Source organism: Emydura macquarii, unplaced genomic scaffold (genome assembly GCF_026122565.2).
Source record: "Emydura macquarii macquarii isolate MOO-44397 ecotype Brisbane River unplaced genomic scaffold, CSIRO-AGI_Emac_v2 contig_2636, whole genome shotgun sequence".
NCBI classification, from domain to species: Eukaryota; Metazoa; Chordata; order Testudines; family Chelidae; genus Emydura; species Emydura macquarii.
In genome coordinates this window covers 20,239,860-20,263,836 of record NW_027132773.1, presented here as the reverse complement: position 1 = coordinate 20,263,836, position 23,977 = coordinate 20,239,860, and the positions used below count along the sequence as shown (strand labels likewise).

Here is a 23,977-nt window from a genome sequence, read left to right as displayed (position 1 = left end):
CATGGCCACGATGTTCAAACATAGGTGCCTAAAGTTAGACTTCTAACTCCTTACTTAGTCTCATAAAAGTTTGACCTGAGTTTCAAAGGTTCTAAGCACCCTGTAGATCTCAATGACTTCAACGTGAGTTCTGGGTGCTCTGTGTCTTTGAAAATCAGGTCATTTATTTAGGTAAGTAAGTTAGGCTCCTGTTTTTGAAAATCTTGTTCCCTGATGTTTGGTGATTTATACAATCAGTCCATAATACTCACCTGAACATTTTCAAAGAGTGATAACCAGAGAAAAATATGCATTCAGAAATGAATAGAAAAGGGTTTCACTGGCAAAGCTTGGGTTTTGGGTTTGAGCATACTAATGTTGTTCAAAAGTTGAGGCAGGAGCTTAAATCCAGGATTTTCCTTCAGGCTCATCTCTAGAAAAGAAACAATTAACTATGGAATTTTTTCTTATAAGTGGTTCTACACTAATAAAAATGTAGTCTCAGCAAGTTATGCGCTTTCTTACGTTTAAATGGGTGTAGATGACATTCCAATCTCTTGTGCAAGAAAAGCAATAAAAGTGTATAATGAATATATACTTTAAATATCTTAAATTAATTTGGCTGTAGAATGGGTGAATCAGTTTAATTTTCTTCTATTTCATTTAAAATGTTATTTTGGAAAAAGTTCACTATAAAAAGTGTTTTTAAAGTTTGCAAATGTAGCTCAATTGTCAAGACATCTAGTGATATGATGTAATTTTAGAGTATTGTGACACCTGTGGAAATTTTTAAAAAATCAAATGCATTCTCTAATATTGATATCTCTCATTTTTCTTGTTGCATCAATCTGTATTTGTGTTTAATGAATAGATTGTGTGAGATTGCTGCTGACTGCAGAAGCACATGTTGACGCTGCTGATAAAAATGGCTTTACACCCTTGTGTTCAGCGGTTGCTCAGGGACATTTCAGGTAAGTGACATGTTAAGATTTTTTCATGAAACTGTAGTACTCTTTAAGCATTATATTTTTAGCCGTAGTTGCACTTTTTTATCATGCACTGAAAGCAAAATAACCAGTCTCACACTAATGTAACATTATGATTGAGAATGTAAATAGATTTTTGTGTTTCCCATTGCAGCTTTAACTTGTCCACCCACTGTACACATGTACTATTTGTAACTGCACCATGATAATCACAGTTACCATGGGAACCATAACTTTGAATTTCTTGACTTTCTCAGCTATACTGTTGTATTAATGTAGGCTTTTTCAGTCGTTTTCCTCATTGGTTTTTCTAAAACAGGAAGGAGAGAGAGCCAAAAAGGAGACTGATCCTACACTCAGATAACTAAATACATTTGTCTTAATTTGTAACATGAAATTCAAATGCATAAAATGTATTTAAAAGTTCAAAAAAAGTTCTTTTTACACAACGATAGTTAGTCATTTGAAATCAAATAGGGTTTAACAAATAAAAAACAAAGTCTTAAGTAGTCTGACTAAAAATTCCTTTCCCTTTCAGTAGCTCAGCTTGCACCACTCTGTGTGTGGTCATAATTTATTTAGTTGTTTATTTTGAAATAGTGCCCAAGAGCCTTAGTCATGAAAGAGTACACCAATATGCTCGGCACCATACAACACAGAACAAAAAGATACCCTCTGTCCTTCCATCATAGAGTCTTCCACACTCCACAAACTTGTATTTCTAGAACAAAAATGCCTTTGAGACCTTCCTTACTGACACCTTGTCTATACTCAAAAAATAAGTCAACCTAACATAGGGGCACCCAGGCTGGCTCCTGGTGGGCTGCAGCACCACCACCCCCCACTCCCTGCCAGGAAGGAGCCAGCCCTTGGCTTCTCCCCTCGCCGTTCCCCATTGGGAGCCAGGGGAAGCTCCCAGGGGCTTCTCCCCCTCCCTGTTCCTACAGGGAAGCAGCCCGGGGCTTCTCGCCCCTGGGGAGTGGGGTCCCTCAGCCATGAAATTCACAAGGCTGCCGGGCTCCTGCCCTGCAGCTTCTCTCCTCCCGGATCTGGGGTCCAACCACCTGTGGTTTCTCCCCACTTGGCTTGCAGTCCAGAGCTGGGGTGCAACCGCCCATGGCTTCTCCCCTCCTGGCTCGCAGTCACCAGAGGATTATCACCCTGCCTGGAGCCAGGGTCCAGCCACCCATGGCTTCTCTTGTCCTGGCTCACTGCCAGGAGCTGGGGCCCTGCTCCCAGCTAGTTTTCTTGTCAGTTTCAGGGCTCCAGAAATTGAAAAGAATGACAGTTAACTACAGTGTCTGCATTGACACTGCATCACCCTGCCTATGCCGATATAAACTCTACACCTCTTGTTATTATGTCAAGGGAGTTACATCGATAAAAGGAGCATTTGAATGTGTACACCTCCACTGGCTTGTTGACAAAAGCTGACTTTTGTCAACAAAACTCTAGTGTAGACCAGCCCTGATATAACTGAAATGCAAAAAAGAGCATTGTGCTCTTTTACTTCCCACTGCAGGACATTTAGAAATGGAAATTCTACCTTTGACTGAGGCTTTGTCTACACTCATGGTTATGCTGGCAAAACTTTGTTGCTCAGGGGTGTGAAAAAGAACACACACCCCTAAGCAATATAAGTTTTGGAGGCATAAGCGCAAGTGTAGCCACATCAAGTCGGTGGGAGAGAGCTCTCCCGCCAACATCATAAAACCACCGAAATGGGCAGCGGCTGCTACATTGGTGGAGAGTGTCTGCCACCAACATAGCACTGTCCACACTTGGGCATATGCTGGCAAAACTTGTATCATTCGGGCAGGTGTTGTTTTTTTTCACACCCCAAAGCGACCAAGTTTTGCTGGCGTAACCGCAAGTGTAGACAAGGCCTGAGAGTGTGTCTTCTGACATAACTGTATTACTTGTATCACAGATCTTTACTATTTTTATGCACTTCTTCTTTGAAATGAGAGTGCAAGGACCATTGAAGATTCTTGCTATATCTAGAAGGATTTCAGACTCTCAAACTGAGGGAGTACTGGGAAATGGATACTCAGGGTGGATGGTCTGTAAGGATTCATTAAGCTTTCATTTGTTTCTTGGTGGGCTTTTTTTGTTTTTGTTTTTTGTTTTTAAGGGAAATATGGAACTTATCCAGAAAGGTATGTGCTGAATCTGTAGCCTTGTGGTCACATTGCTGCTATCCTTATCTCCCCCCGGACCCTTCCATCTCCGCTTTCTCTGTCTGCTACACCCATTTATTGTATGTTATAATGTAAAATCATCTGGGCAGGAACTGCCTCTTTCTCTGTGTTTGTATAGCACACAGCCCAATAGAGTCCCGGGCCTGATTGGGTCCTCTGAGCACTTCTTTGCAGATAAGAGCGTATCTAGCCAAATGTTACACTGTTTAACATTAAATTTGTAAACTTACAGTCACTCGAATGGGAAATGCCAGAAAACCCCTCCAGTTCACATCCTCTCACTAAAATACATGTAACTTAGATGCTTTCTTTTACATATGAAGTTGTTTATTTCTGCTACTTACCCTGTCAACACTTGGGAAGTTATGGCTCTCTTATGCTTGTGTCACAACCAAGCTTATGCTTTCTCTGTCCCTGAGGGCTATTTATACAGCTTGACATCCCTAACTACTCCCTGCTTTGCTTCTCCATCCTTTTAATGTCTTGAACATGGACTGCTTTATCATGACAGTGAAAGAGAGTGTAATAAATAACAAAGCCAGAAATGTATAAATAGTGCTGAGAGACTGAGTAACTTCAATAATGCTTTATGCTGCTTGATCTGTTGATCATTTTAAACTTCCTGCTTTGAAGAATTCTGCCGTGGGCAAAGCAGTAGTGTGCTCTGTCCCTCCTTTCCCTCTGCATCATACAGCCTGTGCTGCTGCTGTGCTAGGAATCTGGAGTTAATGACAGTGATGGACTATTAGTATTGGCTAGTGCCAAGAATAGTGTAGATAAGTTTGATGTAAGTTTCCCAGTACATAAGTCAATTAACCTTATTCCTGAATTGTGACAACCTTGTTGTTCCAGCCATAGATGTAGTTTCTTGAGCAAAAATTGACAGTTCTTCTTAATTGTTTGGTGGCTTTGTTTGTGGTTTGAACAAATGTCCACTAACAGCAGAGACCACCAAACTCATTTTACTAGTGGTCCATACCAGATTTTGACCCTATATTTCCAGAAGTGAAAGGCTAGTTCATAAACTCTTGCACCATCTAGTCTCCCAGAGACCAGTCTCTGACATGACATGAGGGGAGCTAGAACTGTCATTTGGAGAGTTGTTCTTGTAAGACTTATAAGTCTTATAAGACAGCAAACTTTATTGAGGTTATCATGCTAACAAGTCTTCTTAAACTCAGTAGATCTTGATGTCTTACAAGACTTCAGAGTGGCCTGTCGAGTTCTTTACAGTTAATTCACATATTAATTCACATATTCCCATGCAAACAGGTCTTCTTAATATGTGAATTAATTAATATGTGAATTAACTGTAAAGCTTCTACAGATAAAAATAGGAAAAGAAATATTCAGAAATTCATACTTGTTTTTAAAACCAGAAGGGACAATTTATGATCACTTCCGTCATAACACAGACCATAAAAGCTCAACTAATAATTCCTGCATCAGACTCATGACTTCTAGTTGAGCTAGAGCATATCTATTTAGAAGAACATCAAGTGATATAAAATGCACCAGATGCCTGTGTAAGTTGTTCCAAAGGTTAATTACCTACACTGTTAAAAATATTTGCCTTATTTCCTGTATGAATTTGTCTAGCTTCAGCGTCCAGCTTTTCGATCCCATTATGCCTTTTCCTGCTAGATTAAAGAGCTCTCTATTTTCAGAAATAGTCTCCCCATGTAAGTACTTATAGGTTATGATTAACAGTTGACTTAATCTTTTCTTGGGTAAACTGGATGCTCACCTCTCTAGACAGGCTACAGTTTTGATGGGGCTGTGAGCAGTTAGGGAAACCTCTAGCATCTGGAGGTGGTGGTTGGGGGATGGGTGGGTATTTCAGCTGGGAGTAGCTGAAGCAATGTTTCATCTGCTCCCTTTCCTTTTATTTCTCTCCCCCACCCTCTTTTGTTTTCAGTATGTGAGGGCTGTTTTTCTCTGCTGCTTCTTTCCTTCTGCTCAGGGCATGGAGAAGTGAAGGCGGGGTTGACTGCATTTGGATCTGGGCTCTAGGATCTTTCCCATCCATTGCTATGGCCATGGTGCGGTGGGGCTGTGGCCAAGTGATTAGTTGTTGTTTGAGAGCGGAGTGTGAAGGACATTGATGCAGTTTGCTGTCTAGGTGGGGTAGCCGTTCTGGATTTCCTATTTCAGGTCCCCCTTTCCACCCTTAATCTAGTTGCTGGATCTCTGGTGATGCTGTGGACTAAGCTGATCAACAACTTTGATATCTGCAAGTGGTTTTTCCCCATATGGCAAAATTTGCAAAGTGCTGGGTGCCTTCTTTCATATTCCTTCTGGCATCCAGGTCTGGTTTTGGGGATTGAAAATTACAATTGTTGCAACTTTGGAAGATTCCAGTGCGGTCAATGGGTGGAAAAGGATCCAGCTGAGGTCTCTCTAACCCATTGGGCTGCCTGGACATTGGTCCTGAGCACAGCATTGCTTGGTGGACTCTTTCTCCATACCTCTCTCTCCCTTCCCCTCTTTGTAGGCTCTTGAGGGCACTTCTTTCCTTCTTGACTCTTGTCTCGCTGTCTAGGGGTTCTTTCTGTATCGGGGCCTCATGCCCTTAGAGTTTCTACTCCCTCCTTAGGGGAATCCCAAGTGTGTCTATACATTATGAAATACTTGTAAGATGCTGCATGTATTAATCTCACTTAACATCCATATTCCATGTTATATGCTTACTTTGAGGGCAGGTCTACACTACAAACTTGCAGCTGCACTGATGCAGGTGCGCCGCTGTAGTGCTTCTAATGAAGATGCTCTAAGATGATGGGAGAGAGCACTCTCGTCAGCTTAATAACTCACAAGAGGCAGTAACTATGTCAGCAGGAGAAGCTCTCCTGCAAACATAGCACTGTCTTCACCAGCGCTTACGTCAGTATAACTACATCACTCAGGGTTGTGGATTATTCACACCCATGAGTGACGTAGTTATACCAGAGTAATTCTGTAGTGTAGACCATGGCTAAGTTTTTGCATTGTAACTCACAAAACAGGAAAAAAGCTTTAATTAATGTAAAGGCTGTGGCTTCCTACAGAAGATGCTAGGTTCTGCATACAAGAAGCCCCATTGAAACCAAATGAGGCATTATGAGACATCTAAGGATAAAGACTTTGTTGATTGCTCTCCCCACACCCATGAAGAGGAGATGTGCACAAGGACTCATCCCATCAGCTTGAACTCTGGGGAAAGGAAATAAAAATCACTGACCAGAAGTAACTGGATCTCTCTCTGCTGCTTGAACTCTGAGGGACAAAGATTTCTAAGCATAAGAAAGGGATTCCCAGCTGTCCATGCAGGATCTCCCAGGCCCTTCCCCCATTTCTGGGAAATGTTGTCCTATTTCCTACATATGTGGCAGTCCATCACATCAGACAAGTGGGTGCTAAGATCGGTGGAATTGGGATATACCCTGCATTTTCTTTCTATTCCTCCATCCAGTCCCCCACTACACTGTTCAGAGACCCTTCTCATGAGGTGCCTTCACTTCATTGGGACAGTGATTTTTATTCCCAATACTTTCAAATATCCAAGGGCAGAGGAGGTTCCAGACCCATCCTAGACCTTAGGGACCTCAACAAATACATCAAGAAAATAAAGTTCTGCATGGTGTCTGGCTACAATAATTCCTTCCCTAGATCCAGGAGATTGGTGTGCTGCCCTCAGTTTACAGGATGCCTACTTCTATGTGGTGATCCATCCTGGCCACAGGACATTTCTAAGGTTCATCGTAGGAGATGATCATTATCAATTCATTATTCTGTGATTTTGGTCTGTCATCAGCATCAAGAGTCTTCACCAAGTGCATGGCAGTGGTTGCAGCCTACCTCTTCCAGAGAAGAGGAGGCGTGTGTATCTTTACCTGGATGATTGGTTGGTTCAGGCTCTCTCCAGATGCCAGCTATAGTCCAATAAACTCTCTGTCTGTTCAACATCCTGGGCCTGAAATTAAATAAAGAAAAGTTGATGATATTGACCCTAAAAAGGATAGAATTCATCAGGGCTGTCATGGATTCAACCTCTGCCAGAGCTTATCTGCCTCTTCTCAGATTTCACACTATACAGGATCTTGTACATCCCTCAAGGATCACCAGTGGACCATTGTGAGGAATTGCCTCATGCTCCTGGGCCATATGGCTGCATGTACCTATGTGACCCCTCAGGCCAGGTTGTACTTCAGAGCATTACAGGTTTGGCTCAAGTTGCTCTATTGCCATCATATCCACTACCTAGACAAGCTAATGTCATCCCGGTTGGAGAGTTCTCATTTGTGAGCTAGTAGATAAGTCAAGATCGTGTTGGTCGGGAAGTTTCCTTTTCTCCACCTCTCCCCTTTATGACTTTGGTGAACAGTGCTTCATTTTGTGGTGGGGAGATGCATGTAAGCATCAGGCTTAAGGGTTGTGACACTCTGAGTTCCTTTCCCTGACCTGAGGAGAAGCTTAGACCACAACCTAAGCGTCTCAAAGGTGTTATCCAATTTTCACTTGAATCATGTTCACAGGAATGAGCGAAGGCTGCACACCCAGGACAGGACCCTGGATAGGACACACCCCTTTTATGTTTCTTCCCAGCTTTTTGTTTCATATTCAGGGCATGTGAGAGAAGACAACCAATTACAACACAGAAACTTTCTAAATGGAAGACCAGGTGCTGTACTGTGTTATGCTGCCAAAGGGGTAGCGCTTCCTGGCAGGCTGACTGCACACTCTACCAGAGCACATTCAGCCTCGACAGCATTTGTGGCACACATCCTTATTGTGGACATCTGCAGGGTAGCTATGTGGTCTTCAGTTCATACATTCACCAGGCATAATTCACTGACTGCTGCATCAAGGGAGGATGCAAATGTAGGAAAAGCTTTTATCCTCCCTTTTCCAATGAAACTCCAAGCCCCATGGTCTGAGGTAAGAGCTTGGGGGGGTCACCTACAGTGTAATGGACATATGCAAGCACTTGAAGAAGAAACAACCGCTACTCAGCATCTCATAACTGTTGTTCTTTAAGATGTGTTGCATATGTCCATTATATGACCCTGTCCTCTTTCCCCAATGCTTCAGAGACTACTATCAGCTTCTGGTGTGAAGAAACTGAAGGAGCAGCTCCTCCGTTTATGCCCTTGGTTTGGGTTGGAGCATGAAGAGCTCAGGCATGGGCAGGGCCACTAGAGGTACTCCAGGACTGGTGCAGAGGACATGCATAAACCTACTGTTGTAATGGATATATACAACACATCCTGATGAATGACAGTTACAAGATGGTAACTGGCTTTTTCCAATGAAAACTTTTAAGTTTTTTCAATCGGCTTTACCTGGTAACATCTAAGATTATTAAAGCTGGTTCTTAGGCATTAAGACAATGCTTCAGTGTTTGGATTGCAAACACTGCAGAAGTGTATTTGTTTTTTAAAAAATTCCAGTGTTATGATAAAGAATGATGCAAGTATTTCTGTTGATTTTAGGTTTTTATAAAGGCTGGTCATATGTAATCTAAATTTTGGACCAAATTTATAACCTCACTGCATCCCTTTAATACATTCCACCATCCTTCTTGTTGATCTAGCTTGTCACCTTCGACTGATCTCCTCCCCAGCCAGATATATTCAGGCTGTGTCCAATTCCTGCTGTTACTTCGTCCATAATATTTTGAAGATTCATCCTTTTTTTTCTGTAGAGACAGCAAAAACTTTCATCCAGACTGTCATCATCCTCCCTTTTGATTACTGTAACCACCTCCTCTCTGGCCTCCCAAACACCATGTCCCCTGAATCTATTAGCACAACTGCTAAGATTGTAATTCTTGTTTGTCACTTGAAGCATATTAGCCATCTTTTTGAATCTTTCCAATAACTCCTCCTATTTCACTGCATCAAATTCAGCTTCTTGTCTTCACCTATTAATACTCATCACAACTGTGCCTCTCAGTAAGATTAAAGCAATTCATGGTGTTAGTCAACCACAGCATGGGGCTCCTGTGGCCCAGCCCTCTCACTTTCATTGGTGGTTGTTGGAAAGGCTTCCTCCCTTCCAGAGAGGCAATGGCATGGGTGTTCTCTTCTCCCAGGAAGGCCAACAGTGCCTCTCCACATTGGGAGTAGCTGAAAGATGGGAGTGGTAGCAGGTGACCCACATCACTCTTCTCTTCTAACCACAGCGGTGGTGATGATGGTGGGTTTCCTCACAGCTTTTTGTCTATTGTTACCACCTCATTGAGATGAATGAGGCAGGTTCACACATTTCCTTACAACCAATATGGCTAGAAACTTCATTTTTCAGATGAAAGCAGAGATTCTGATATAATCACATAGCTCCATGAGTGGAGACCCTACTTACACAGGCCTGTAGCAGCTATACCTTAATCTGGTCCAGATTACCCTTCCCTACTTCTCTTCTTGCATTTTATTCTGTTACTTCTAGCCTTATCTATTCAATCAAAGATTCTAGCCTCCTCTGCCTACCTGTCTGCTGCTCTGTCATGCATCTCTATGTGTTCCTTTGTGTGCCTTTGACCCATGGAACATGTTCCCTTTACTAATCCATAAAACCCCCTCTTCAAGACCCCACTGCAGTGCCCTTATGAAATAAACCAATGAATGATAGCTAGGTTGAAGGACATTTGGGAATATGTCTACTTATAATTTCAAGGAAAAAAGTGCACGCTGTATACAAATTGTATTCACAAACATATACACACACAATTTTGTCCTCCTCCATCCTTTTTATGTTGCTTGTCTTTGGTCATTTATCTGTGTTTGTACAGCACTTATCACAATGGGGCCCCTGTCCTCAGTTGGGCCTGTGAAACTTACAGCAATTTAAATGTTGAATAAAAATAGGTTATGAGGAAGCAAGTGTGTGTATGACTTTTGTGGACAAATCTTTAGTCATTTGAAAAGGAATCTTTCATGACTGTTGTATTCCGTAGATAGGCAATATCTCTACAATTCTGTTTGAAGTTTTATTTGCTGTTTTCTAACGGAAATATTGTAAAGTTTCACAACAAGTTTATGTTTTCAGTATTTGCTGCTTTGTAGGACTACAAACAAAGTTGCCAGTAATGTTTTGAGAGGAACAGTGGGATTGCCAAATATTTAAAGAGATAGCACTGTGATGTCAGTGTGCAGAAAAGAAATGTTCCTTTGTTACTCACACTTGAAGTCTTTTAACAAATACCTGTCATCTAAAAGGTTTTTGTCAGCTCTTATAAAATATAGTTTTCCCGTCTCACCAGTTTTAAGCAGAACTTCAATATACTAAGAATAATTTAGGATTGATGTGATTAATTCAACTAAAGTAGTCTCAGCTAACATAAACATCAGTACAACATTAAAATATGGCTTTTAAATGTGCTTGTAAGTTGTATGGCATTTTAAAAGTCAAATATAGGAATCTTTTACTGTGTTGTCACCTGATGTTTCCACTTGTAGGTGTGCAGAATTATTAATTATGTATCAGGCTGACATTAACCATGCTGCTGAAAGAGGACAGACACCTTTGTACTTAGCCTGTGGAAATGGAAATAATGAATGTATCAAACTTTTGCTGGAAGCTGGAGCAGATCGAGGTGTAAAAACCAGTGTAAGTTAAAAGAATTTCTAAAATCACAATATGGATATAGAACTGAACATCTGCAGAAATCAGAATGCCTTGCAGTGTGACTTTAAGTCTTTAATGGTGTATACGCAGTGTGGTTTGGAATTAGTAAGAGACTTTGATTTCATATTGCTGTGTCTCATTGTAAAATATTTTTTACTTGTTTAGGTTGCATAGTTTCCTGAAAAACGTCTAAATCACTTAGCTTTTCTCTTGATTTTACCAGCCTCAGTTTCAAAGTGCAACATCTTGCATACCATGTTCCTGTCTAGGGCAGCAGAGGTAGAAGCTGCCTGCTTAACTGTCACATCTTGTTGTAGCTGTGTTGTAGTCTTACCTCTTGTAGTGGCAGTCAGAAATGAGGTGGGGAAATGTTGTAGCCTCTGATACCTCTGCAGCTCTTGGACATCTTGTCTAATTGCAGATTAATATTGTCCTTGCAGAAAACATCCTTCAGCAAGGATTATGAAAGAAATTCTTAGGCCATTTCAACATTACCATTTATGCCGGCAAAATTTATGTTGCTCAGGGGTGTAAAAAAAAAACCCACGCCCTTGAGCAACATAATCTTTGCTGGCATAAGTGATAGTGTGCACAACAATATGTCGGCGGGAGAGCTTCTCCTCCTGACATAGCTACCACGGCTCTGTGTGGAGCAGGAACAGCATGCATTGCCCCCCACATGTGAACAGACTCCCTATTAAGTGTCAGGAGGGCAAGTCCATCCTTTCCTACCAACTTAGGGGAAGATATCACAGGCAGAGGAAGAATTCTGAATCAGTCTTTGCTGTTAAAAGAGTGTGAGCACTCTCTATGCTCTGCTTTGGCGGGGGGAATGTTCCTTGTGCCATTCTGCCAAGTCCCATTGTGCAGTGCTGGCTGCAGCTGAGCAATCAATTACTTTAAAATTTAGTTTTTGAGGTCAAGAGCTGCAGTGATATCTTAACCAGTTTCATTTTTTAAAATTGGAAAAACAGTCTACTTCAAGACATTTCTCCCACTATGGGAAGTATTCTCTAACTGGATCCCTTTGAAAGTAAAATCTAAGCTGTCAAGCACTCCTCAAATTTAAATGGTCTTTCCTCGGAGTAGCAAATGCAGGAGCCAAGTGATGAAGAATAAATGGTGGGTACAACCAATATTATAAGGTTGAGTTGTATAAACATGTATGTTGATTTTTCCAAACTAAGGAAACTGCAAAACTCAGACCATAGATAAATGCTGATAATCAGTTTGTCACTTACAATGGAAAGAAGCTTGTGTGATCAGCTCATATGTAGTGATAATTTAAAATAAAGTAAAGGGGAGAGACAAGTTCAGATTATTGCCTTTTAAATTAAGGACATCAGAAGAGAATTAAGGATTGAAAATTCTCTCAAGAGCAACTGCATTGGCTTTATTATGCAGAGGGAAGCTAGAGGAGAAAAGTGCTGTACAAAGTTGTACAGAATAGCAAATAAAAAACTCTGACAAAGGTCCAGTTACAAAGTTATATTAACTTGCTCATAATTTGGTGGAACCCATGACATCCATTGCAGAGGGTTGCTTTGATTCAGTTTGACCTCCACTGGGCATGTTTTAGGTGGACCCTCACAATCTACAGTGACTCAACAAATGATTTTTCCCAAGCAGGGATTATGGGACAGTCACCCACCTTTTTCATTTCAACACATACTTATGCACAGAGCACAACAGGTGAGCTGTCTCCTACAAAACTGTGACATTTGTTTATAGCCAATCATTGTTGGATACTTAAACCTTTACAGAGCAGGTTTGATCGAAAGCAATTACTAATATAAAATCTGTAATAAACCACTTTTCTTCCATGTGCAGTGGGGTTGTGCTTTTCATTTTTATCTCTTTAGGATGGCTGGACACCAATTCATGCAGCTGTGGATTCTGGTAATGTTGACAGCCTCAAGCTCCTTATGTACTATGGAGAGCCAGACAATGGAAACTTTATGAATGATGCAGAGCCTAATTCAGGCTTCTTTGACTTGGAGTGCAGAGAAGACAGCTATCTCAGTAAAGCAAGGCCTGTTGTTTCTGCAGATCTCATCAACCAAAATGACAAAGAGGGTTGGACTGCTGCCCATATAGCAGCATCAAAAGGCTTTAAGGTCAGTCTGTCTGTCTGTTATAACAATTGTAGAGATTAAATGACTCTGTCATTAATTGTATGTATATAATAAAGACATGTCAAGTTAATGATGTCCTTTATTGTAAATGTAATGGTTCATAGTTAAATTAAAATTATCTTCATTTTGCAAATACAGTCTCAAACTGTCTGTGGAATAGTGATTTTTTTTTTTTTTTTTTTTAGTATCAGTTCTTTGGGCAGGCTTTTCAATAGGAAAGTTAGCTGGAAAATTCTTTATTGTGATTACAGGGGGAAATCCAATCTGACATACTCCACCCTGACTGATTGGTGTCAGCAGGGCAATTTCTTGACACCAAACACTAATGCAATATCTGGCACCAGAAGCGTCACACTACTAACTCTCTGAATGATTAATGGATTTTTTTTAACAAGAAGTAGGATTTGTATCATTTCAAAGCTGAGACTACTACTGGAAGAGAGAATGAAAAAGAGATGTTATTAGGGTGACCAGATGTCCCAATTTGATAGGGACAGCCCTGATATTTGGGGTTTTTCTTATATAGGTGCCTATTACTCCATCCCCTGTCCTGATTTTTCACACTCGCTATCACCCTAGATGATGTTGGGGGGTGTGGAGGAGGGTGTTTTTGAGACATAGGGGCCCAAGATTGTAAAAATAGACTAGTGATATTGCGTGCCTAACATGAGACATTGGTAAAGAGCCTTGATTCTCAGAAAAGGCTGAGAACCCACTCTGTGAAAATGAGGTCTCTTTAGGTGTCTTGGGTTGGGCAGCCAGAAATGGATGCACCTAAAAAGTCTCATCGTTTTAAAAATCTTGGCCAGGCTATTTAAGGGGCCATTATTCTATTTGATTTATAAAGTAATTCAGTAAGTAACAAATATGAACTAAACTATAGATAACAGTGGACCCAGTTGCTGTTTAACAATTATATGATGATAGTAACTCAGTCACCTGTTTATCATCTGCATCTGGCTAGGAGGTTGCAACTTTTTCTTTTGTATGAGGACCTTGCCACTAATATTGTTACCTCAAGATTAAACTACTGCAATGCACTCTATGTGAGGCTACACCTTAAAACTATTCAGAGATCGAAGTTGGTAGCTTGAGTGGGGCATCTTGCTGGAGGCAAATGACACTGGTGCACCGGCATCTGCGTTAGCTGCTAATTGATCTGCAGGTGGAGCTTAAGGTGTTAGTTATGACCTATAAGGCCCTAAATGGCCTGGGACCAGACAATTTGAGGGATCATCTTTCTCCCTGGAGCATATAGTCACAGATGCAGTCAGCAGGGGCACTCGAGATGGATCTCTCTTGTTATAAAAGAGAGGATGTCTGACAGAGGCAACAATGCCTAAATAGCCTTTAAAATCAGTTTGTGTGCCTAAATGTTCCTATTCTGAAGTTATTACAAACAAAGATTTCATTGCATTATTGATATTCTTGCAGAAATTTTGCTGAAGGAGCGACTTGTAAGGTGAATTTACAACTATCATTGTTTGGTTATTTGTATCACTCACATACCAAGCATGGACGGGAATTAGTATCCTATTAATATTTTTTGTATTGCTATGTAAAAGGTGGTTCAATGGATTGATTTTTGTCATCTGAATATCCTAGTAAGTTAGTCATTACTAAACCTTCAACTTGCCTTTTAATATAAGCTGAAAACTGAACCAAGATTTTCAAAATTGGATGCTTAAAGTTAGGCTTCTAAATAAGTGGCCAAATTTTCAAAAGTGTTGACTTCACTGGGAGGTACAGGGTACCCAGTGCCTGGAAAATACAGGTACCTGACTTTAGGCACCCCATTTTATAAACCTTCGCCTGAGAATTTCAAGTCCAAGGCAAAACATTTGACACCCGTACTTCAATTCTATGAGAAACACCTTTTGGAGTCTCAAATTTAGCAGTTCTTTTAGTTGGCTTTCTCTGTATATTTGGAAAATCAGAAGTCTAATAGCTAATTCTAGGACTGCCTGCTTCAGGCAGCAAACAATTTTTTAGTATTTAGCCCAAGTTAATTTATTTAAACTGCAAATAATACAGCTCTTATCTTTTCAGAACTGCCTAGAAATCTTGTGTAGCCATGGTGGACTAGAGGCTGAAAGGAAGGATAAGTGCAATCGAACGCTGCATGATGTTGCTACTGATGACTGCAAACATCTCCTGGAGAATTTGAGTGAGTTACAGTTTGCCAACAACTGCACTAAAATATTTAGCAGCCAAGGTCTTATGGGACACAGAAGAAACATTTAATACAATGTTTGTTTACTTACCCTTGATCTCAGCCTGGTCACTTTTTTCCCAGCACAAAGCCAGTTTATTTTTTTAAGTGTGCAGGTATATTACTCTCAATTCTGCTATAATAAATAACAAAAAACATCTTGTTGGAAGGTATTGGGTATTCTCTTGTTCTGTTTTTTAATAGTACTTTAAAATATTTCAACTTAAAAGAAATCAAATAAATTTCTCAATTCTGGAAACAAAACTAATCCTTTGGAATTAATACATCAATATTTAGTAGTTGGTTTTCACCATTACTTTTACCTTTCTTCCTTTCATTATTCTTTTTCTCTTCTTTTCAGACTCTTGGGGCAAAATTACCATCAGGTTTAAAACAATACACTTGTTTAAATCATTGGACTTGGAGCAGAATTGGGTGATTTTTTTTCAGACTAATAGTTTATTCACCAAAAAGTATTTGTTGCCCCGAAACTATTAGTGAATTTGATACAAATTTGCTGAATAGTTTTGGCTCAAATATGTGTTCATAATTTAGATGCCTTTCAAAAATCGGAAGAGGAAGTGGTGCAAGGGCCCTCCTTATAACTTTTAGCCCCGTGGTTGGGGCACTTAACCGGAATGTGGGAGACCCAGGTTCTAGTGTGGATCTCTCTCATTCTGTCCTGTTGAGACAGTTCCACTGTGTATAAAATAGTCATTGGAGCAGGGACTCGTACTTGGGTCTTCGATATTGAAGGAGAATGCCCTTACTACCAGGCTGTAAAATCATTCTGACTCTTTTTTTCCCTGGCCCAGTGACTAGTCATTGTCATTATGGGTGACTGTGAATTGTCACTGGGTGAGAACGTCCAAAGTGCTGTGGTCTAAACGTTACAAGGTGGCAGTGGTGGCACCATCACCACCACATATTTTGTGAATCTAGCATTTTAAAAATCCCTGAAACAAAACATTTTGGATTAAATTATGTGTTTTCTTCAACCTCAAATGGATTTTTTTCAAACCACTGACATTTTTTGCCATTTTTTATATCCATTTGACCTCAACCACATTTTTTCACTTTTTTTTCCCTAAAACTAATAGTGAACCAAAAATTCAGTTTATTGCCCAGCTCTGTGTTGGAGCTATACTGATTAATATCATCTGAAGACCTGGCCCTTGAACTATAAGAACAAAACAAAGCAGTGTTGAAAGTTTTGTTATAGCAAAATTGCTCCCCAAACCAGCTAGCGTCTCTCCTGTAGCTGCAGTTCCTCAGTATTTCAGGGTCATTTGCTGAAATATATTTTTTCCAGTGAAGGTGGGGGAGAGTGGGGCTTGTAATCCTAAAGTGACATTTAACGATGCATATAGTACAAACAGATCTTAATCTATTTAACCTATTGCTAGTATGGAATTGTGTCCAGGTTCTCAGAGTACAGGAAAATCCAAAAATTATTCCCCTAATGTATTATGCTATGTATGTAACCCACCATATACACTTTGTTCCTTTATTTTTTAACCTCTTTTCTGTGGTGACACTCTTAAAATGTTTACACACTTAAAAATAGAAAACCCACTGGAATTTCTTTGTTTGGTATCAGAGAAAATGTCCACAAAGAGAGAAATCCATTTGAAAACTTGCTTTCCAGACTTCCATTAAAAATGTTTGGAATGGCAATTTTTCCTCTCTCGTTGTACGTTGTAACTAAATCATTCTTAGTTTTTTTTTGTAATGATAGTAAAATTGCATTGACATGCATATGCCTAACCACAAATGAAAGCTCCTCCACATTAGAAAATGAAATGTTAGGAAACCACTAGCCCTATGACTAAATTTGTAAGAATTTGGATCTGGGAAGAGTAAATGAAAGATTATTTAAACCTTGTCTTGTAGACCAATAATGTATTATTACTACTTATAAAATGAATGTATTGATGCTGAATGAGTTGTATAATAATTTATAATTTAATACTGGCTTTATGATAGTTTTGCATTGTGGTACGGACTATGTTCCTCCTCCATATTCTCTCTTAAATAATAGGTGTTATAATACTTGTCTAAGTCCAGAAAGCTGTTGAGATACAGTGCTCTGAAGATGTAAAAGTGCTTCATATTATTAATCTTATTTACGGTTGCTCCTTTATTGTGTTTGCAGATTTTGCTAACTTAAGTTCTCTAATTTTTTTTAATAGATGCTGTTAGAGTACCTTTAAGGATTTCAGTCAGTGAACTAGAACTAGCCTACTGTGGTACAGAAGATTGTGACACAAAAAACACAATATGTTCTTTAAATATTCGCAAACAGACATCGTGGGATGATTTTTCAAAAGCAGTGAGTCAGGCAGTGACAGACCATTTCCAAGCAATCACCTCTGATGGATGGAGGAGTCTAGAAGACCTGACATTTAATAATGCTGCAGAATCCAGCATTGGCCTCAGTGCAAGCAGTATATTATCCATCAAAATAGGTATGACTCATCACTGTTACTTTAAAGAAAAGTAAAAACTTTTTCCTGTTTGTGGGGTGCATGATGTTGTTTAATTCCTTAGTTAAGTATATTTAAGACTACTTGTGGCAGCTTCTGGGTTACATCAGACCCATCATGATTGCATTCATTACACAAAAAACTCCTTAAGCATAAAGATACTTTTATGCCTTAAGTATTACTCCAAAATCTAAAATAATGATGAAAATATTTGATGAGGTTTCTTGATATGCTGCTTTAAACCTTAGAGACTAAGGGAATTCTCTTTTGGGGAAAGAGGAGCCCATACAGGAAGGATTCGTGAACTTGAGTGCCTAGTATTAAATGAGGATATTGATACAATAAGTATCACAGAAACATGGTGGAATGATGATGATCAATGGGACACAGTAATACCAGGGTACAAAATATATGGGAATGACGGTAGGTCTCACTAATGGGGGGAATGGCATTATATGTGAAAAAAAGAATAGAGTCAAATATTGTAAAAGTCTAAAATTAATCAAACTGTACCATAAAATCTCTATGGATTCCATGCTTGAATAGTAAGAGTATAGCAGTAAGAATATACTACGAATCACCTGACCAGGATGATGACAATGATTGTGAAATGCCCAGGGAGATTAGAGAGGCTATAAAAACAGAAAACCCGATAATTATGGGGGATTTCAACTATCCCCATATTGACTGGGAACATGTCTCCTCAGGACGGGATGCAGAAATAAAATTTCTAGACACCATTAATGATTGCTTTATGGACCAGCTAGTCCTGGAACGCACAAGGGGAGAGGCAGTTCTTAATTTAGTTCGAAGTGGCACACAAGATCTGGTCCAAAAGATGAAGCTAGCCACACTGCTCGGTAGTAGCAATAGTTAATTAAATTTAACCTCCTTGTAGGGGGAAAATACCAAAGAAGCCACCACAGTAATGTTTAACCTCAAACGGGGGAACTATGCAAAAATAAGGAGGGTAGTTGAATGGAAACTAAAAGGAACAGTGACAAGAGTGAAATACCTGCAAGATGCATGACAGCTTTAAAAAAAAACACCATTATGGAGGCTCAAACTATATTTATACCCCTCCCCCCCTCCCCCCCAAAAAAAAAAAAAAAAAACAATGAGGACCAGAAAAACACCACCATGGCTAAACAAGAGAGTAAAAGAGGTGGTTAGAGATAAAAAGAAATCTCTTAAAAATTGTAAGTCAGATCCTGATGAGGAAGATAGAAAAGAGCATAACCTTTGGTAAGTTGTATGTAAAAGTATATGCACCTGCTCCCCCCCACCGCCCCCCCAAAAAAAAGAATTTGAAAAGCAACTAACAAAAGACACACAAACTAACAGGAAACAACAATTTTAAGTACATCAGAAGAAGGAAGCCCGCCAAAATATCAGTGGCGCCACTGGATGATCAAGGTGCTAAAGGAGCATTCAAGGAAAACAAAGGCGTTGTGGAGAAGCTAAATGAATTCTTTGCATCGATCTTCATTGCAGACGATGTGAGAGAGATTCCCATACCTGAGCCATTCTTTTTAGGTGACAAATCAGAGGAACTGACTGAGATGTTGATAGAGAAGGTTTTGGAACAAATCGATAAATTAAGCAGTAATAAGTCACCAGGACCAGATGGTATTTACCCAAGAGTTCTGAAGGAACTCAAATATGAAATTGCAGATCTGTGATATGTAACCTATTGCTTAAATCAGGCTCTGTATCAGATAACTGGAAGATAGCTTAATGTAACACTGATTTTTTAACAAGGCTCCAGAGGCAATCCTGACAATTATAGGCCAGTAAATCTAACTTCAGTTGGTTTCATTTGGTTGAAACTGTAATAAAGAACAGAATTATCAGACACATAGATTAATACTATTCATTGTGGAAGAGTCAACGCAGCTTTTGTAAAGGGAAATCATGCCACACCAATCTATTAGAATTCTTTGAGGGGATCAGCAAATATGGACAGGGGTGATCCAGTAAATATAGTGTATTTGCACTTTCAAAAAGTCTTTGACAAGATCCCTCTCCAAAGGCTCTTAAGCAAAGTGTAAGCAATCATGGGATAAGAACGAAGGTCCTCTCATGGATCAGTTACTGGTTAAAAAGATAGGAAACAGAAGGTAGGAATAAATGGTCAGTTTTCACAATGGAGAGAGGTAAATAGCGGGGTCCTCCAAAGATCTGTATTGGGACCAGTTCATCATATTCATAAATGATCTAGTGAAAGAAGTAAACTGTGAGGTGATGAAGTTTGCAGATTATACAAAATTACTCAAGATAGTTAAATCCAAAGATTAACTTTGTGAAGAGTTACAACAGGATCTCAGAAAACTGGGTAACTTAGTAACAAAATGGCAGTTGAAATTCAGTGTTGATAAATGCAAAGTAATGCACATTGGAAAACATAATCCCAGTTATACATACAAAATGATGGGATATAAATTAGCTGTTACCACTCAAGAACAAGATCTTGGAGTCATCATGAGCAGTTCTCTGAAAACATCCATTCAATGTGCAGTGGCAGTCATAAAAGCTAACAGAATGTTAGGAAACATTAGGAAAGGGATAGATAAGAAGATAGTAAATATCATAATGCCATTATATAAATCCATGATATGCCCACACCTTGAATACTGCATGCAGTTCTGGCCACTCCATCTCAAAAATGATATATAAGAATCAAATAAGGTATAGAGAAGGGCAACAAGAATGATCAGGGGTATGGAACAGATTCCATATGAGGAGAAATTAAAAATTTTGGGACTGTTCATCTAGGAAAAGATGATGGGGAATGGGAGGATTATAAAGTCATGAATGGTGTGGAGAAAGTGAATAAAGAAGCGTAATTTACCCCTTCACAAAACACAAGAACCAGGAGTCTCCCATTGAAATTAATTAGGCAGCAGGTTTAAAACAAACATAATGAAGTACGTCAGCCTGTGAAATTCATTGCCAGGGGATGTTGTGGCAAAAAATATAACGTGATTCCAAAGAGAATTAGATAAGTTCGTGGAGAACAGGTCCATCAACAGCTATTAGCCAAGATGGTCAGGATGCATCTTCATGTTATGGATGTCCCTACACCTCTGACGGCCCGAAGCTGGTACTGGACAACAGGGGATGGACCACTCAGTAAAGTGTCCTTTTCTGTTAATTTCCTCTAAAGTATCTGGCACTGCCCACTGTCAGAAGACAGGATACTGAACTAAATGGACTATTGTTCTAATCCAATATGGCCATCCTTTAACTCTGACTGGATAGGTGGTTTAGTGGATTAAGCCACTTTTATATCTTCTCTTGGACCAGGATTTCAAGTCTGGCATGAAGTCCTAAATCAATAAAAGTTATATTGTCTGAGTCTAGTCCTCAAAAAGAAGGGATTGGCATTACACCTTAAAAAACAAAACCACTTACATAAAATCCTACACTCAGGATTTTTAATGGATCCTGGCAGGTACTTACATATATAGGCAAAACAGAACTCTCATTTTATTTTGGTGAAAGCTCTACATACCTAGGAAGAAAAGAAAAACTCAATTAAGAATCTGAGTGAATCTGAGATCAGAATGTTACCCATAATTTGACATAACTGGCCATTTTTGTTCAGTAGGGGGTTTGATAAAACTGATGAGAATTAACAACTTCTCATTACAGTATGATCCTTCCAGGTTAGAGTAATCATGCAGCAATACTGGGAGAGTCACACTGTATCTGTATGAATGTTTCTGGCCAATATATAAATAAAACTACTGTTTCCGCTGTTGCCCATCTTAACTTTTTTTGTAAACAGCCCCTCCAACACAAAATTCAAGCATCTCTTAGGGTCTGATTTTCCATTACCCTGCACCTTTGTGTAGTCATTACACTAGTGCAAAGTGTGCTTAAAATGCTACCATTCAGCTTTCATAGCTTTTTTATGCAAGACTTGAGTGTAGATCAGAATGGTAGCACTTTATGATCACTCTGCACTGGTGTGAATGATTATATAAGATACAGAGCAATGGAAAACCAGGCCTTCATCTAAAATATATATTATGCTTTGTATCAAGCAAATTAGCATGGTTTTATTCGTTGTTTACTATTTAATAAATGTAAAGGTTCATTACAAAGTGTTATTTTAAACTATTTTAATTTGCATACAACAGCAAATTTTCAAGTGTCATCAGCCATATATAAAATAATTAAATGATTTTGTACATGGAAACTGATTTGTTTTTCAAAATAGCAGAACACTGTGTGGATGGATAGGTGTGCTCTGAATGTGGAGGGGTGTATGCATATATATGTAAGTCTCTATTCTCTCTCTCTCTCTTTTAAACAGGAAATGTTTCATGGTCAACAGGTCAGATTTTTCCACAGGCACCATGGGATTTTTTGAAGAGGAATAAAACAGAACACATAACAGTGTTTTTATTCGGTAAAGGCATTTGCAATTATTTTGGTTTTGAAAACTGAAAAATTCCATAGTAATAGATTATGAATCATTTGCTACCATTTGTTTTCTATAGTATTACATGCGATTTTTCTGCTCCCCATAAATTTAAGATTCAGCTAGTAAAATAATGATCACTTAATGTGATTAAAATGAAATAGGTGGACCTAAAGCATTTAGAAACACATTGTGACATTTAGGAGCTGTAAACCCCCTAGGTACAGTTATTTTATAGTATCCATATCACCCATAGTACCCACAGACATCCTTATAAATCTGTCTGACGAGATACAGGTAATTCTTTTCATGATAAAAGAAGTTGATTAGCATCTCTGATTCATTTTTTTAATCTGTGATGTCCATAGAGTCTTAGAGGTTCTTCAAGTTGTTACAATAGTTGGTATAGGAATGTTTATTTATTACACCGTCTTATAAATCATGAGGATTGCAGGTATTAGACAATAACATATGTATCTTAAAGGTCCTCAAGAAGGCTGCTTACACAGTGTAACTTACGCATCTATGATCCACCTTCAGACACTGCAGAACTACCTCCGGCTGGTAGGTACCAGACTAGCCCCTGTCTACTGGAATCACTCACATCTCCTACTGGGGGATCCGGGAGTATCAATCATTGTCTTCCTCATTATCATCATCTTAATCATCATGGCATCTCCCCTGGCTTTTCCCCCCACAGCACACAGGCCCCCCACAGCACACAAGCAACATCTTTTTATCCTGAATTATGCTTGCATCTACTAAGGCTTATATATATGCATACAGGTTCCAACCCCTTTTTCTTTATCCATACTTCCACATTTGATTAATTTATCGGTACCCTATTTCTCATTAGCGCCCTTATTTTTGTTAATATAAACATTAATGAGTTACCATAGCAACTTGAGGTTATTACAGAATCCTCCCAAATGTTGTTATTGGACATCGTGCAGTATTAGCTGGGACATTGCAGCACGTTTTCCTGTCTAATGCAGCATAGTTTCCAGAACATCAGCACTTAACACAGATTTTACTGTAATCTTATACTTTACTGGTACAAGATGATCTTTCAATCAGCTAGTCATGCTAACCTATTTCAGGCCTAATGACTTGTGTGGCTAAGCTGAATATTTTACAGGCTTGAGATTTGTAGACCCTGTGTTACAACATTAATTAATACTTCTATTTCACCTCTATGTCTTAAGTATACCTAATATCTTTTATTCTTGGCTACACTTTAAAACATTTCTGCAGCCCGGCATCTCCCACAATTCTTGACATCTGGGCTGCTCTCCATTCACTGTAGCTCATGGAGGTGGATCAGAGTTTTGGAGCTGCATAGTCTGGCTATTCCCTTTCAGCTGCTGCTTGCTCCCAGTTCCTCTGTCTCCATGGCAGCATGGGGATGGTAGCTTTTACAGTTCCCGCCTTCACATGCTGGCAAAATTTGGGGCAGTAGCAAGCAGTCATCTCCCACCATAACCCTCCTTCCCCCGGGCTAGTTTTTTAGCAGGGTGTTGGGACTCCCCGGACCGTCAGCTGCAATGCCTCCCTGCTGGCTCTTCTGCACCTTTCAGGTATGGCAGAGCAGCATAAAAAGCACCCAAAGAAATCCAAATGGTGCTCTGTCTGAGAGACTATCCTCCCTATCACTGGCAGATGGTGAGTTGGGCCCAGCCTGAGCCCAGCCTTCTGTCCCTAACTCTGTTAGGTCCCGGGGCTATGAATTGGACAGGCATGTGGGATCCCCTACCCACTAGAACAACCATGACTCCAACATGGGAAATATGGATGAGGTGTCTATGGACAGAGCAGGGAGAGGCTCCAAGGACAAGAAGGACCCCAGTCAGCCAAATCAGGGGTTTAGTCCTGGGGAACAGAGACAGCAGACTTGTGGTGTCACAAATCCCCCACCCCAAAAGTCCTAAAATTTGTCCTGAGTGT

The 23,977-nt window shown here is 39.6% G+C and overlaps 1 protein-coding gene across 3 annotated transcripts in view; it reads left to right on the top strand.

Moving 5' to 3' along the window:
• CTTNBP2 (cortactin binding protein 2) overlaps positions 1-23,977 on the top strand; it is a 168,032-nt gene that overhangs the window by 96,445 nt on the left and 47,610 nt on the right. For all 3 annotated transcript variants that reach the window (XM_067564254.1, XM_067564255.1, XM_067564256.1), the window contains 7 exons: positions 851-950; positions 10,603-10,753; positions 12,634-12,888; positions 14,956-15,073; positions 17,311-17,586; positions 21,926-22,021; positions 22,518-22,597. In XM_067564254.1, coding sequence (XP_067420355.1) covers positions 851-950; positions 10,603-10,753; positions 12,634-12,888; positions 14,956-15,073; positions 17,311-17,586; positions 21,926-22,021; positions 22,518-22,597 — 1,076 coding nt within the window. The remainder of the gene's footprint in view (positions 1-850; positions 951-10,602; positions 10,754-12,633; positions 12,889-14,955; positions 15,074-17,310; positions 17,587-21,925; positions 22,022-22,517; positions 22,598-23,977) is intronic.